Source organism: Anguilla rostrata, chromosome 7 (genome assembly GCF_018555375.3).
Source record: "Anguilla rostrata isolate EN2019 chromosome 7, ASM1855537v3, whole genome shotgun sequence".
NCBI classification, from domain to species: Eukaryota; Metazoa; Chordata; class Actinopteri; order Anguilliformes; family Anguillidae; genus Anguilla; species Anguilla rostrata.
The window spans coordinates 15759300-15775186 of NC_057939.1; the positions used below are offsets into that span (position 1 = coordinate 15759300).

At 40.9% G+C, this 15887-nt stretch overlaps 1 protein-coding gene across 5 annotated transcripts in view; it reads left to right on the forward strand.

Moving 5' to 3' along the window:
* The window catches only part of sema3ab (sema domain, immunoglobulin domain (Ig), short basic domain, secreted, (semaphorin) 3Ab), a 122151-nt gene extending 107063 nt beyond the window's left edge, over positions 1-15088 (forward strand). For all 5 annotated transcript variants that reach the window (XM_064343125.1, XM_064343126.1, XM_064343127.1 and 2 more), the window contains 11 exons: positions 756-898; positions 2309-2423; positions 2663-2732; positions 3912-4056; positions 4151-4370; positions 4578-4669; positions 5361-5402; positions 6670-6827; positions 8966-9033; positions 10369-10514; positions 11882-15088. In XM_064343125.1, coding sequence (XP_064199195.1) covers positions 756-898; positions 2309-2423; positions 2663-2732; positions 3912-4056; positions 4151-4370; positions 4578-4669; positions 5361-5402; positions 6670-6827; positions 8966-9033; positions 10369-10514; positions 11882-12340 — 1658 coding nt within the window. In that variant the 3' untranslated portion in view covers positions 12341-15088. The remainder of the gene's footprint in view (positions 1-755; positions 899-2308; positions 2424-2662; positions 2733-3911; positions 4057-4150; positions 4371-4577; positions 4670-5360; positions 5403-6669; positions 6828-8965; positions 9034-10368; positions 10515-11881) is intronic.
* Positions 15089-15887: the final 799 nt, after the last annotated feature.

Sequence of the window (15887 nt, forward strand, 5' to 3'; positions counted from 1 at the left end):
AGTCCCAGCAGGACTGTGAAAACATGCTGTTTAAACACCCTGATGTGGAGGTGAGACAAACCATCAGGCAAAATAAGGAGAACTTCTCATTTGTTTTATTTTTAATTGGTAGGTACTGTGAATGGCATCCACCAAGTTTAAAAAATATTGTTCCATATTACTTGGTGGATCATTTGTAGGGCTCATTAAAATAAGAAACTGGACACATTGTCTGACTGCACCCCAAATGTCCTTGTTTATCAGCAGGATTCCTTCTAGCACAGAAAAAAAAAACCTACACCTGCCATAAATTTCCAGTTTTGGACTTTTTCAAGACTCAAAATACACATACACCAATGTCTATTAGAGTGTAACATGGTACAGTTTGTTTCTCTCAGAGCATATCACATGCAGGCACACGCGAGTTTCATATCGCTTCACTGGTTATTAAGTGTAGATATGAACCAAATATAGATATGAACTGATACGCAGGCTGATGTTTAATCGCTTAGCCTCAGACTGCATGTTATATCACACTACTGCAGTGCACCATTGAGGTCCACTGTATCAGGGTGAGCTTCAGCAGATATCTAAAAAACTTCTTATATCTCAGCAAAAGTATATGGATGGATAACGAACACTCAAGCTAAGTGGAAATATAGCTTCATTTTATTTTTGGGTGAACTGGCAGTTTAAAGCTAATCACTAGCTTGATGCTCCTCCGAGCATATTTGCGTATTCATACACCTTTGTCTGTCTGTGTATGTGGTGCTCAGACCCAAGGTTTGTGAGTGTTCATCTGATTCCTGAGAGTGACAATCCAGAGGATGATAAGATCTACCTGTTCTTCCGGGAGAACGCCATGGATGGAGAGCACTCTGGGAAAGCCACGCACGCCAGGATTGGGCAGCTCTGTAAGGTAACGGCTCTTCTCACGCTAACAGAGGTACCACATGCCACAACCACTCAGTGGGATAAAAACCGTCAATCCAAATCAAATTGAAAACAATCAGATTGTCAGATTGGCAAAAAAGGCAGCCTCTTTATTCTCCTCCTTCAACTGTTCAACGTTTTAAGCAGCTTCACGTCTTCTGCTACTGCTAATGTGAACACAAACCGGGGCGTGCGACAGACCCCCCATAGCCGGTGTATAAACTGGAATCTAGAGAGTGTTTATAAGGGCGGGGCCAACGCTGTCTGTGGCCCTTTGGCAGCGGGTCTGTGAGAGGGGGGAAAGTGATCGGCAGTTAGTGCGGAGCCTGCAGCTAAGCTCAGCCCAGGTCACTTTACACTGCAGCTGTGATTTAATGGCCAGCTGCTGAGAGCCTATTTCCCATCCTTACTCCTGTTGATCTCCACTAGGAGTGCTGCCCTCGCGGCACGGTCAACAAGCCAGCTATTAATATCTGTCTCTTTCAAAACTGGAGCAGGGAGTTGTATGTGCTTTTTTCTAGCTTTTTTTAGTATGAACTGGTATCTTAAAGAGGTACATGCATGGTTTTAATGTCGGTAGTATCAGAATGTTACGTCCGCTCATGTTTTAAGTATGACTATAGCACTGAGCAGAGAACAATATGTTCTTCATTACGGACCTGATATTTTGGTATGATGGGAATCTGTTCGTAACGAGCCAAAATAATTTGTTTATTTGTACAGGTTGTTTTGATTTGGGTTATGGAGTTTTCGTATTGTTAATTGCCTCAGATAAATCATAAATCCGCACTATTATTATTGTACTCTGCTTCATGTACTGCCAGCCCCACCAAACATAAACAGAAAAAACCAGCTACAGAAATGAATCAGTCAACTGCCGGATGGACGACCTAGTGTCTCTCTCTCTCTGCCTTTGTCAATAAACAGAAACAAGGCAGGGCGTTGATTGATTGACTACAGTGGCTCATTGTTCCCACATTTTCTGCGTCATATCATCTGGTCTGTTCCTCCCCAAACTGTTCCTCAGTTAACTGCCAATGTTTAAATGTTCTTGCAAAGATCTTGTGTCAGTGTATTCTGCCAAATCATTTTCTTCTTTCCGTTCCGTGACATCAGTGAAAAGGCGGAGCGACATAGCTCAGGAGGTAAGAGCGGTTGTCTGTTGGAGGGTTGCCGGTTCGATCCCCACTCTGGGCGTGTCGAAGTGTCCCTGAGCAAGACACCTAACCCCTAACTGCTCTGGTGAATGAGAGGCATCAATTGTAAAGTGCTTTGGATAAAAGTGCTATATAAATGCAGTCCATTTACCATTTACCAAAAGTTCAAATAAACAAAATGTTAAATAATTAGCAGAAGTGAACTCTCTCAGATGAATGTTGGTCTCTGTGCTCGACAGAATGATTTTGGGGGCCACAGGAGTCTTGTGAATAAGTGGACCACCTTCCTGAAAGCGCGACTCATTTGCTCGGTGCCAGGAGTCAATGGCATTGACACGCACTTTGATGAGCTGCGTAAGTGTCCTTTGTGCTACAAGTACTGTGAACATGTTTTTGATCAGTTTTATTTTGAACAAATGCACGTGATCATGTTTTTGATCACATATGCATTTGTTATACATGTGTGTTGGATTCAAACGGTGGTGGTGGTCACCACCCCCTATCCCTCATTATCTTTAAAGAACATTTAGCTGTTTGTGATGGTGTTGTACAGTACATATGTAAGTCAACGTTATTTTGTATGTGCATTTCAGAGGACGTCTTCTTGATGAGTTCAAAGGATCCCAAGAATCCAGTCATATATGGGGTGTTCACAACTTCCAGGTACTTTTTATTATTGCCAATGGAAAGGGTTGTAGAAATGATAGATTACACATGACACATTCAGTTTTCATACAACCTTGCTGCACATATTTATTGGCTGTTTATTTGGTGTAATGATAGCACTATAATCAGATAGCGGAACCCAAGTCAAAACTGCTGCCAGAATCAGCTTCCTAACACCTTCTCCATCCACAGTAACATGTTCAGTGTTAAACCAATCATGGTCCCTATTGGACTCATATGTACTCTGTTAGAGTTTAATGAACAATGGACATTTTACTGTGCACTGCCATTGCTTTCCCCACCAGAAACTCTTGGTACAAGAATAATTGGATTGGCATATTGTGGACACCATGTCTGGACATGGCCACCACGTCTGGCCGTACTCAGTGGGACATTGTGGGCAAAACAAATCACGTTCAGAAAGCTACTTCATCATTGTCACCAAAGTGGCAATGTTCTTTATCACATCCTGGTGGTGTGCCCAGACCTCTGCCAGTGTATTGATGACATGTGCCCAACAAACAACATGTGTGGTGCAACAGCATTTTGGCATCTCTCCATGCCTTCTGGCAGTGTGCAGCTCCATCAACACAACCTCTACAGCATAATTGAACTGGGTTCTATACTGTTTTGGAGACTGAACAATAGCTGCATTAGAGTAGAATAGTTGCATAAGTCTGTACATTTGCTGGTATTATGGAATTTATTTAGCCAATTCCATGACTGGATCTGTCCTAGTGACCCTACCTATACTGCATGAAGCTACTTTTTTTTTGCTATCTGTAGTTCAAAACTGTTAAACTACAGATATTTATTAGGATAAATAGGAATGGCCAGACGGTTTAATTGCAGAAAATGTAGAAAAAGCAAAACTATAGAAAAAAATTAATTACAAAATGCGATGAATAATAGGAATTCAATTATGTCATATATTCCTACTCTGAGGAGCTTTACAAAAGAACATCTGAACTTCCAACTTATGCAAGTGATAACAATCAGTATGTAAGATGATTTCATCTTTTACAAATTAGTATTTAACACTAGCACAATGCATTCATCTTTTTATAGTTATAGTCAATGTGTGGCTTTAAATGCTTAGAGGGGGCAGTTTATCACCTAGATTAAACTATTATTTAATGAAGACTGACTGTAATGAATTTGTCTTTGTGCCCTCAGTAACATCTTCAAGGGTTCGGCGGTGTGCATGTACAACATGGCAGACGTGAGGAGAGTGTTCCTCGGGCCCTACGCCCACAGGGACGGACCCAACTACCAGTGGGTACCGTTCCAGGGGAGGGTGCCCTACCCACGTCCTGGAACGGTGAGTCATCGCGGATGTGTATCTGTTGCGCAAATATAAAAACATTCATAAAATGCCGTTTTATAATGTTAAACTCATGTTTGGTGGTCCCCAGTGTCCAAGCAAAACCTTTGGTGGATTCGACTCCACCAAGGATCTTCCGGATGATGTCATCACCTTTGCAAGGGGCCACCCTGCCATGTTCAATGCTGTCCATCCGATCAACAACCGGCCAATCATTATCAAGACCGATGTGGATTACCAGTTCACTCAGATGGTGGTGGACAGGGTAGAGGCAGAGGATGGCCAGTATGATGTCATGTTCATCGGAACAGGTGCTTATATACATCTGTTTGATACATTAAAATTTATATAGATTTATAATATAACATAAACCTCACTGTACCTGTTTGCTCTGGTCTTGTACCATTAAAAAACTGTTTTAAAGTTACATCAGCATCACGCTTCTTTACAAATGAAACCAATGCCATAGCAGCACATATGCAGTGTGTAATGAGATCCTATTTGGTTTTGTTTTTAAGACATCGGGACTGTTCTGAAAGTGGTGTCCATACCGAGAGAGACCTGGCATGACCTGGAGGAAGTCCTGCTGGAGGAGATGACTGTATTCCGGGTAAATTTAACATAATATATTATTCCAACAGTCCATTATTCCATTAAACTATGAACCTGAATGCTCATTTCAGAGCATAGCTGAAAACTCAGAGCTCAGGGCCTACTATATAGAGAAGCCATTTTTTTTTGCAGTTACCCTGAGCTTCCCATAAAATAAAAATAGAGATAATGAATTAATTTCTTCCACAAGGTTTTTGGTTTGCTAAACGTGGGCATTTCCTGACAGAATACTGGCCCTGTAACTAATTGGACAGCTCAGTTACAAGATGTAGCAACAGGATGATGATTTGCTCAGAAGAGCTCTGGGGGCCTTTGAAGCTGTGCACAAACTGAAAGGGCAACGTGGTGTGAAGAGCAGAGGGTGGAGCCACGGCTATGCGTGGGTGCCCGCAAATTTCTGTAAGGATGCAGGTGCTCTCTTTAAACACACGAGCTCTGAGCCGAAAACATCAAGGCGCCAAGGAGCCCAGAAGTATCAAGATGAGGCCTCTCTGGACTCTCCACTGCTCATAAGCCCCAATTCACTGGAGCAGAACACTAGCCGTGGAACTAATAGCGGCACACCAGGATGCAGAGATAATCTGGATCAGAGCTGCTTGCCGCTTATTTCCAATGGTGACTTTTCACACTGACATTTTCACCCCCATACCTCCTTTTGATATGTGCTTTCTTTGTGAATCTCTCTCCAGGAACCAACCACCATTACAGCAATGGAACTTTCCACTAAGCAGGTAAGGGTTTGGTACGGCATGCATTTACAGAATGTAAACACAATTTTTTATTTTAAATAGACGGGTATTGCCAAAAAGGATAAATCTGCCGCAGCTGTCATACAGAACAAATAATAAGACCCTAATACGACCCTTTGGAAATAACCAGGAGGGGTTGAGGGTAGGGAGAACAATATCAGCAGAATCTGGCATATGAACCACCTGTATCAAATCAAATAATAATACTGTGCAAATTAACAATATGCAGAACAATATTTGTTGCTCTTGCAAGGCAAGACTTTTTGTTCCAATTTTGCAGAACAAAACGTGCATATATCCTAAGGGCATATTTCATCTCCATCCAAAACAGCCTCTGCCAGATGCACAAAAACACCGTGGCACAGCATGAGTTGCATTTAAAGAGTTCTCTAAGAGCCTGTCATTCCTTGGGCTTCCAGTCCAACAGGACACAAGCACAGGACTTAGGCTTTTTTTGTAATGAAAATCCTACATCCCGAGAGAATGAATGCGTGAGATGATATTTCAAGTTGAGCCAATATAAAAGTAAGCAGCCTAGCAATGAAGGTGTGTGTAATTTCCTGTCGGCTTGTTTCATCTTCACCCTGTACCCAACTGCATCGATAGGGAGGACTATTACAGGAAATTAGACAGAGGGGAGCACACATATACAGGCTCGCGGTAACGAATGTTTTGCGAAAGGTTGCTCGGAGGTTGAAAGTAAAAACTTTCAGAGCTTGTTTGAAAAGCAGTGTGCATAAACTAACATGACCCTTCCAAAGAAACACTAGCCATAGAGCATGCCTCAGTGCGTGTCGACACAAAGATAAACTTTTCCAAAGGGAAAAGAAAATCAATACAACAACGAAAACAAGCATATTTTCTTTTATACTGTGTTAACTGTTGATGGATCTGGAATGCATCACAGATCAGTGATTTCTCCATTATTACTACACAAGTTGTATACATTATTCTTGATAACTAAACTCCCTCTTCTTTAAATGAGTTGGGGAGTTTTTATGTAGTAAAACTCCCCAGTGTCAGTTTAGCTCAGATTTAGAAGAATGCAAGGGTGCCCTGGTGTGTGTCCACTGCAATATCAATACCAATGCGATATTCAACCATCCGAATGCTTATGGTGAGAGAACAGGATTCTACAAAAAACTTTCTTACCCACCAGTTCAACCTTGCATTCTTGTGCATGGCCTTACCTGACATTAACTAGAAAAGATTGTACAAAAGGCATTTTATTTTTTCTGAATTTCCACAGCAACAGCTCTACCTTGGCTCTGAAATCGGCGTTTCCCAGATGCCTCTGCACCGGTGCGACGTTTACGGCAAGGCCTGCGCGGAGTGCTGCCTGGCGAGGGACCCGTACTGCGCCTGGGACGGCACCGAGTGCTCCCGCTACTTCCCCACCGCCAAGAGGTAAAGCCGCGGGCGTCCCAAAACCAAAACCCCTTTGCGGCGGTGGGGCATCCTGGGAGAGCGCCACAGGAGGTGCCCGAGCCCTCTCCAAATGTTTGCTTTCAGCTGAGAAATGAGAAACAGACGGGCAGCCAAGGGTCGCACAGGCTCGCCAGGAATGTTTGAGGAAAAAATGAAGGAGTTGAGGCTCAGAGAGAGTTATTTAACCCTCCTCGTGGAATACTGGGATCTCTTCAGCACATCTGCAAAGGGCTTTTGGGATCAGCTCAATGCAAATGGAAAAGATCTTTATCTGTTAACTGTGTGAGTTAATTCCATTAGACGGTCTGATGAACCGACAAGTCTGTATAGGGGTTAGGCTATGGTCTAAATGAACTAAGCTCGGCTAGTGTCACCTCCAGGAGAATCCAGGAGTGCAAGTAATCTGTTCATGTTCATGCGTCACAATGGGGTGTTGTCTTTGATGCTGTGCTAATTTAAATAAGACACTTTTGTTTTGTTTACTGGAACAGTTTTATATTACTGGAATATAAAAAATGTCAAAAAGAAAAGGGAAAGCCTTTTAGAAGGAACTTTGAGTACATTGCAGGACGTTTCATGAGGTGAAGAATATATCTTTTATGTACCCGTTATATTTATATATGCTGAAGTTTTTGAGAACACTATTTATCTCCAAAAAAAAATGCATTCATCTATAAGGTAATATTTTTCTTTAAAAAAACTGGAAAAAAGTTCATTTTAAGAGCATGTAGTTCTTTAGTTAGCCATTGTTAAATTGTGCAGTACAGAAATTGCCTTGATGTATTGTTCCTTTGAATGACACCTATTGACAGTACTGATTTGAACTATTCAAGAAACATGCACATATGTACATATAAGCACAAATTCAACTGGAGTGTTCTGGGATTCTATACTGAGTACAAATGGGTTGGAAGGACATAGAGAGGTAACATGCATAGTAAGGTCTTGTGCATATTGTAGACATTATACCGGGGTAATGACCTCATAGGCGTACGTACTTGTAGAGATAGAGTACATATGGCATTTGACACCATTCTCTCAGAGAGCAAGCACATGAATAAAAACCTGCATCTTCAAAGGCAAAACCGCCTGAGGGTAAGAGTAAAAATTCCTTACAGAAAGATAAATTGCACCCAGAGCATTTTGTTTACCATAAGCGTTGCTCCTCACACCTCCTCGTAAATTTGTGGAGGTGGAACGAGGAGAAGATGAGAGGAAATTTAGCCTGCACTCGGGCAAAACAGCCTCCCTCCAAGAGAAAGCTCTGTCGGGTTATTGATTTTAGCTTCACATTACAGCGGCTCAACATTGCTCTCGAGCTTCGCGGAGCAAATGGTGCGCGCCCTGTAAAAGAAGCCAGCCATGTTGGTTCCGTCTATTGATCCGAGAGCTGAACCTCTGCAATGATATGAATTTGCAACCGAGACTGCAGCAGAGGAGCAAAGCCTGACCTTGGATTTAAAATACACACAGAACGCGCACCCAAACAATGCTCTATCTCTTACCACGGACAGCAAGGCATCACATAAATAGAATTTAGCAGTTATTAAAACGAAACATTTTGAGCCAAGACTACAGACTTATAGATATATAGACTTATAAGGTAATATTGCACGTCTGATTTTGTCGGAATGTCAAGATGAGAAAAAGACAAACTCAGTCAGAGCCCTCTTAATAGAATCTGACATTAATCATGAGTCATTACGGGGGAGCACACAGACTGTAAGACTGACAAGATTTACCTACGACTTCTAAGGCTATGAAATCACTCAATATATTCTCTAGTGTAAGGCCAGCATTAGGAGTCTTAAGGAGTTAGGCTTCCTGGTGGGGCTCCAATCACTGATTCCAATTAACCAATCAAAATGGCTTGTTGTTTGTCAAAAATTCCCCAGAAAACAATAGAGGATTGGTTCAAATTCATAACAATGATAGCACATGATGACTTCATCATTTATGAGTTCATGAAGCCCAATGAGTTGTTTGCACTGGCTTTATGAGTTATACTGTGGCTTTATGAATTTTAGCGTTACAATGATGGCACTGACTACACCAGTATTTGTACATGAGTGAAGGAAAGAGAGAGCTAGCTCACTGTACTGTTGTTGCGTTTGTAGACGAACAAGACGCCAGGACATCAGGAATGGGGATCCACTGACACAGTGTTCAGACCTGCAGCATCACGGTAGGCCTTAATCCACTCTTCACAGTTCAGAATAGTTCTGTCCTCTGTTAAGGAAAGAAATACCAGTTCATACTTAAAATGAATCTGTTTGTATCTGAAACTTCTGGAAACATGACTGTGCAAGTTTATTTTTGGAGTTACTTAAAATTCCATCAAGTAACTTTTGTATCAAAAATATCTTTAATTGCACATACAACTATGTGGCAATCAAGACATACACTAAAACTGAAATAACATTTTAAAAAAGAAAAAAAAACAAAACAATGCAAACTATCAAGTTGAATGGATTGAGTAGAGACTAATGTAAGGTTTCAGCATTTCAGTTTCATTACTATGGAAAACATATTCTTCAACCAAGCTAATAACAGCTAATAAATATAGCTTCTGCAATCTATTTACACTCTTTTGCAGTGAAACAGGAGAATATATCAAAGAAAAGAGGAGATGCTGGGAAAATAAATGTGTGTGTTTAATGTGGAAAGTGTTAATTTCCAAAGGTTTTAATTAAAGTCTTTAGGGTCCCTCCGAGATACTTCCGGTCCACTCTGTGCCGGATGGAATTTTCCCATTTAATTTAATACCCTTGTTAGTCTTCTAAATTGGGGCAGTTTTGTCTTGTTTCTATCTTGTAGCTAATTAGGTGTTTTACTGCTTCGCTCTTGCAGTCATCTTTGCAAATGTCAGCCTTTTTCATGTTCGGCACTGGAGAGAGACCGCAGCTATCCGTCCATCCTGCGTAGGCCGAGCATCGATTTCTCATTTAATATGGCTTTCAGAACTGGCGGGTTATTTTCTGCCTGAGGACCAGTCTTACAGCTCTGAGAAGAAATAGAGAAATTTACTTAGCGCATTGCAGCACAACAAGAATGAAGACAAATGGACACTGTAATGTAAACCCTGTAGTCGGCAGAAATATGAAACCGAAATTTATTTATTTTTTTAACCAGTGAATTTATTAATGTCTAATTTGTTTGCAGGACATTTTTTAAGTGCAAATGCATGTCACAATATATACCCTATTAATCTGCATACTCTATATGAGAATAAGATTCCACAACATTACACATTTGTAATTTTCTTTGCTTTGTTCACTGTTAAAAGAGAACACCAAACTGCTATCGTGTCCTACATGACTTAAATTATCATTATACGTAGATATTGTCAGTTATTTGTAGAAAATCCCATTAGACATGATATGCATCTCTGTGTGTTGTGATAGATGGCATGTTAACTTCAATGTGCAGAATGTAAAATCACGCTGCTTTGCAATGCAACTACCATAATCAATGTTGCAAGTGGCATTTCTAATGTGCTGCTTACTCCATCTTTTGACAGATGAGCTGAATGGACAAGGCACCGTGGTGAACAAGATCATCTATGGCGTAGAGAACAGCAGCACGTTTCTGGAGTGCAGCCCCAAGTCTCAGCGTGCGCTCATCTATTGGCAGTTCCAGAAACAGAACGAAGAGCGCAAACACGAGGTGACATCAGAGATGTCCACTTGCAAGAAAATTTTCTTTTGTCATTTTAAAGTGAATTGAAATGAGCTCAATCCTGCCCACACATCCAGATTTTTCAGATATATTTAATGATAACATAATTGTGCCTGCATAATGAGGAAGCAATGCATAGGAATTACAGTTATCAGATAAGTATCAGATGAATTTGTGAATTCTGTGTGATGAAAGGAGCTTCGTGATGTTTAAGAGAGATCTTCACACAAATTATAAAATGCCATGTAATAATAGGAATTGAGTTAGCAGCTCTCATTCATGCTAAATACAGTAATATGTTGGCCACTGTAGGTATTTGATATCAGATTCAAACTAATGAAAAGCATATGGCAGTAAGACAAGAGAATTATTGTGCGTGTCATAGTATGCTGACCTTAATATTCTGGTTCATACTGTTGAAACAGGGCATGATAAGATCAAAAATAGGGAAATGGCAGCTGATTCCCTGTAAGAATATGGAGCTGATGTACTCCTCTGCTAATGCGTCTAAGCTGCATATTGCTTTTATAAGTGACACCACTCCTCGGATAGAGCTCTCCTGTTTCACTTGAGCTGAGGATTCTATTTTTCTTGTCTCCCTTTTAACATTCTTAGCCTGTTAGGGAACCCTATCACCTGACTGTGGAAAGAATCAAATCCAGGCACCAGGCAGGTGTAGGTCTGTCCCTCCATGACCATCTGTCAAACTGAGTGACCTTAAGCTGTCTGGAGGCCAAAAAAAAGAAAATTACAAACTTTTACACTTATTATGCAACCCTTCACCATGGGATCAGATATATATATATCAGTTGCTGCCTTTTGGAATCTGTCCCATGTTTTTTCTTTTACTTTCCTATCATTCCAGTGTTGCACAGCATTCTCGTTTAACACTGCAGCAGGGGTTTTCTTCACGGACACTGTGGAAAAAGCCCCTGCACAGCTGAAAACACACAGGAGTCCCGGTTTGTTTAAGGGAACACCCTGCATGTGTAAGGCTAGATAAAGGTCTGCAGGTTTTTTGGACTTTTTTTAGAGGCAGAAAAAGAGAAGGAAAAAAACATTCATTATCTTTTATTGTATTTATTTACATACGGTTAAATGTAAAGGTATTGGGACAGTGACACATTTTTGTTTGGGCTCTGTACTCTCTGTTTTTGGCTCTGAGGCATGGGACAGAGAGAGGGTACTGGCTTAGCGTTAAAGAGACTGTTTGTGTGTGTGTGTGTGTGTGTGTGTGTGTGTCAGTACATTTATTCTCATTCATGCTACTCTTCTTGATCGTTTTGCTTAACCAGCAACAATTGGTTAACACAGACAGGATGAATATTAATCTTACGCATTTGCTGGCACTGCAGGTGAAATCAGACGACAGGTTCATAAGGACAGAGCAGGGCCTGCTGGTCCGCAGCCTCCTCAGGAAGGACTCTGGCATCTACTACTGCCACGCGGTGGAGCACGGCTTCATCCAGACGCTGCTCAAGGTCACGCTGGAGGTCATCGACACCGATCACCTGGAGGACCTGCTGCACAAGGGCGAGGAGGCCGGCGATGGTGCCCGGGCGAGGGAGGCTCTGCCCGGCCACCCGGCCAGCCACAAGATGTGGTACAGGGACTTCATGTCCCTCATCAACCACCCCAACCTGAACAGCATGGACGAGTTCTGCGAGCAGGTGTGGAAGAGGGAGCGCAAGCAGCGGCGGCAGAAAGCGCAGAACGCCCAGGCTCACACCAACAAGTGGAAACACCTACAAGAGAACAAGAAGGGCAGGAACAGGAGGACCCACGAGCTGGAGAGGCCGCCACGGAGTGTCTGACGCCTCCCCGCACCGCCATCTTCTAAAGACTTCTTCTGAACAGACTTAAAAAATAAAATAAAATAAAACTCAAACTGGAAACGAATGCAATACGCCCCTGATCCAAGCCATTGCATTGGTGAAGATGTTTACAATGGTATGACGCAGAGGACTGGTTTCACCATAATGTGTTCGTACTCAAACCCTGTTGACCGATGTCCACCAAGGAATGACAGAAGCCGACACTTGGACGCAAATTCCTGTAAATAGCCTACGGCAAGAACTATGTTCGACATCGATTCCGGGTTTTAGTTTAGTTTTGTTCATGGTTTGGTTGTTTTGATTGCCCTGGTTTTGAGGTGGGGGTACACCTTCAAATTACCATCTTTGGAAAAGATGGTACCACGTACTATAGCTACATACTGAAGTGTTCCTTAGGATACATAAAGAAAGTGATTTTGAGGACAAAATCACAGTGGAAGTTTCCCAAGCAATCTCAAACTCAGTTTAACATTTAATGATGACATTATTAATCTCAGATTAATCTCCTACTAGGCTTTGTTGTGGTGTCCTGATTCCAAACCATGTAAATAGAGGATTTCTGAATGGGTCTTTAAGATGTGGATGAAGACTTTACAAATGGCACATGCTGGTCACTATTTTTCCTTACCATTATCTTTATTATTTATAATAAGACAACAGTTTATAAAAGCCTCATTAATCAATTATCAAAGCTGATACATCTGTTTTATGTGTCCAGTTATCCTCTTCCAAAAGCAATAGGTTGAGAGTGTCTCTGCGTTTATAATCTGAATAAGCTGTAACAAATCCGATACCTATTTAAACATGTTTCTAAAGGAATGATTTATTTTTTACACCAGAGTTCTATCTAAAAGGTCTCTAACCTAGTTTAATTTGTATTGTATTGTGTGTTTCCTTGCTTTCCCACACAAACTACTGCATCCCCATGGGGTAAAAACACTTAAACTTTCATATTGCATTATTTTACTTAAGTTATTTGGACAGGTTGTATCTTTTGGAGACTAAATCTGCAGTATATTCCCGTAAATACCTATGCGCTATTCCATATGTATATTAATAATTTGTCTTTGAAAAGTAAACTGTCATTTTTTGTATGTACATATATTAAACCCAACAACATTCTATAATTTATTCATCATTGTGTTGTGGAAAGGCCATATTTGCTTTACATGCAATCATATTTTTCGACTTTTTGGTATGAACAGTAAAATCTGCAGTATCGACATGTAATATATGGCTGTCAATGATGGCCGACAAATTCAACATTAAATCAAAAGGACATGTAGGCTGCGTCTACCTTTTTCACAGTCACAACATTAGCAGGACCTGCAAGTATATTTGGTACCAGAATGCTTCAGCCTTTTACAACACAGATTTTAAAAACCAGTGTTGAATCCACTCTTGGGGTTTGCAGTTGTAACATAAGATTTTATCCCCATCCCTACCCCTCATTAAGAATTTAAAAGGGAGTTAACATTACAATATTATACGTGGGTCTCAAAGCATTTGCCATAATGCAGGTGTGTTCTTTATCATTACTGAAAATGGTTACACAGAAAACGATTGGCTTGTCATTATCATTCAGTGCTTTGCTACACTTGAGAGCAGTTAGCATTCAAATCATCTTTTAAAAATCCGGCCCTAGATGTGGATGCCAGCCTATCAGCAGGAAGTGCTCGATGTTGGCAAAACCTTCACCCTCCCATTACCGACCTGAGTGTGTAGAATGGACAAGCTGGATATAAAGCTGTGAAAGCAACAAGATTAACATAACGTCACAGCTACCTCAAACTGTCTCAGATGACAGCTCACGTATGTCACATTGCATATTGTGTGTTTTCTGAAAAAAAAAAAAAAAAATTGGAATATTGAATGAAAATCAATGGCCTATAATGGCATGGGGCTTACATTTTTTAGGTAACAGTATATGGAGAACAAACACACTCATTTGAGGTCACTTGACCCTGAATTTGACCTCTTCGGTTTATTTGGTTTCTACCAGTATTTTCATCCAATTGCCATGCCTCATAAATGCATCAGAGGAGCTTTAAGATGAGATGAGAAGAAAAAGTACAGAGGTCATAGCCAATGTTTTTGCATCTCCTTCATGAATTCCTTTTACAGGGTTCATTTCCAGTATGCTAAAAGTGAATATTTGCTATTGTTTGCAAGATAATATATACCCTAAAGAAAGTAGCTGTGAATTTTAATGTAAAAAAAGAGAATCTTGTCATGGTCCAAGAAATGAGATACTGTGTACAAATTGCATGTGAATGCTATTTTAGTGCATCAGTTTTTCTATATTATTTAGTATCTATTAATGTTGTGTGTAATAGACCTGCCCTTCTTAATTCAGTACACATTAACCTCTCTCAAAGGTGTATATATTTTTTCCTTAGATAAATCAAAGGTACAGTGTAAAGTACTGGCATCTATAGGTACTCTCCCGAATGTGTTGTGTTTCACATTTCACCTGAAGTCGTCATATGTTCCACACATTTGAAGAAAAGACAATTAACAAACCCTTCAATGCAACACTACAGTATCTGTTGGACAGCGCGGCTGCGTTTTCCTGACAATGGAGTGGTCACATGCTCGCTCCACTCACTCCACTGGGGAAATGGACTCTGGAAGCAGAGGGAAACGAAAGAGAAACTGCTGCTGTAAATGATTCTTTTGGCATGTGTATTCGGTTGTTAAAATAAACATTTCTTCTAAAACATTAAATTCTCACTGTCCTCGGTGACTTGACTGTTGCATTCATGTTTGGAGTGTTTTTGTGTCTTTCACTTTGCTTTGTTTGTTTACTGCTGTCATTAGAGTAAATAGTAACAAGGAAATGGAACCTACCAATAAACTGAGAATGATTAGTCTTTGAACAAAGACAAAATCATTCCTACTGAATAACTCATATAAATAAAACTGATTTATGCAATAGGCATAACATTTCATAACATACACTGTATGACCAAAAGTATGTGGACACCCCTTGGTCTGGGGCTGTTTTTAATGGTTTGGGCTACAATTGTGTGCTTCCAACTTTGTGGCGACAGTTTGGGGAAGACCCTTTCCTGTTTCATGACAATGCCCCTGGGCACATATCGAGCTCCATATAGAAATGGTTTTGTCGATATCTGTGTGGAAGAACTTGACTGGCCTGCACGGGGCCCTGACCTCAACCCCATCCAACACCTTTGGGATCAGTTGGAAAGCCAACGGCGAGCCAGGCAGCAAGTCTTCCCAGAAGAGGGGAGGTTGTTATAGCAGCAAAAGGTGGACCAATGTCTATTTCTATTTGAAGAAATACGCTGAAAGCGAGAACATGCAAACTCAAGCACAGAATGGCCCCAGCCGGGACCTTCTTGCTGTAAGGCAACAGTGCTACCCACTGCACTACTGTGCCGCCCCATTCCCAAATTAGACAGCTCATTTTCCAGCTACTAGTGAAAGTATATTCACCAGCTAATCACCAGTGTTGCCTAGCTCCTCTACATATTAATACACATTTCTTTGTTTAGACTTTCTA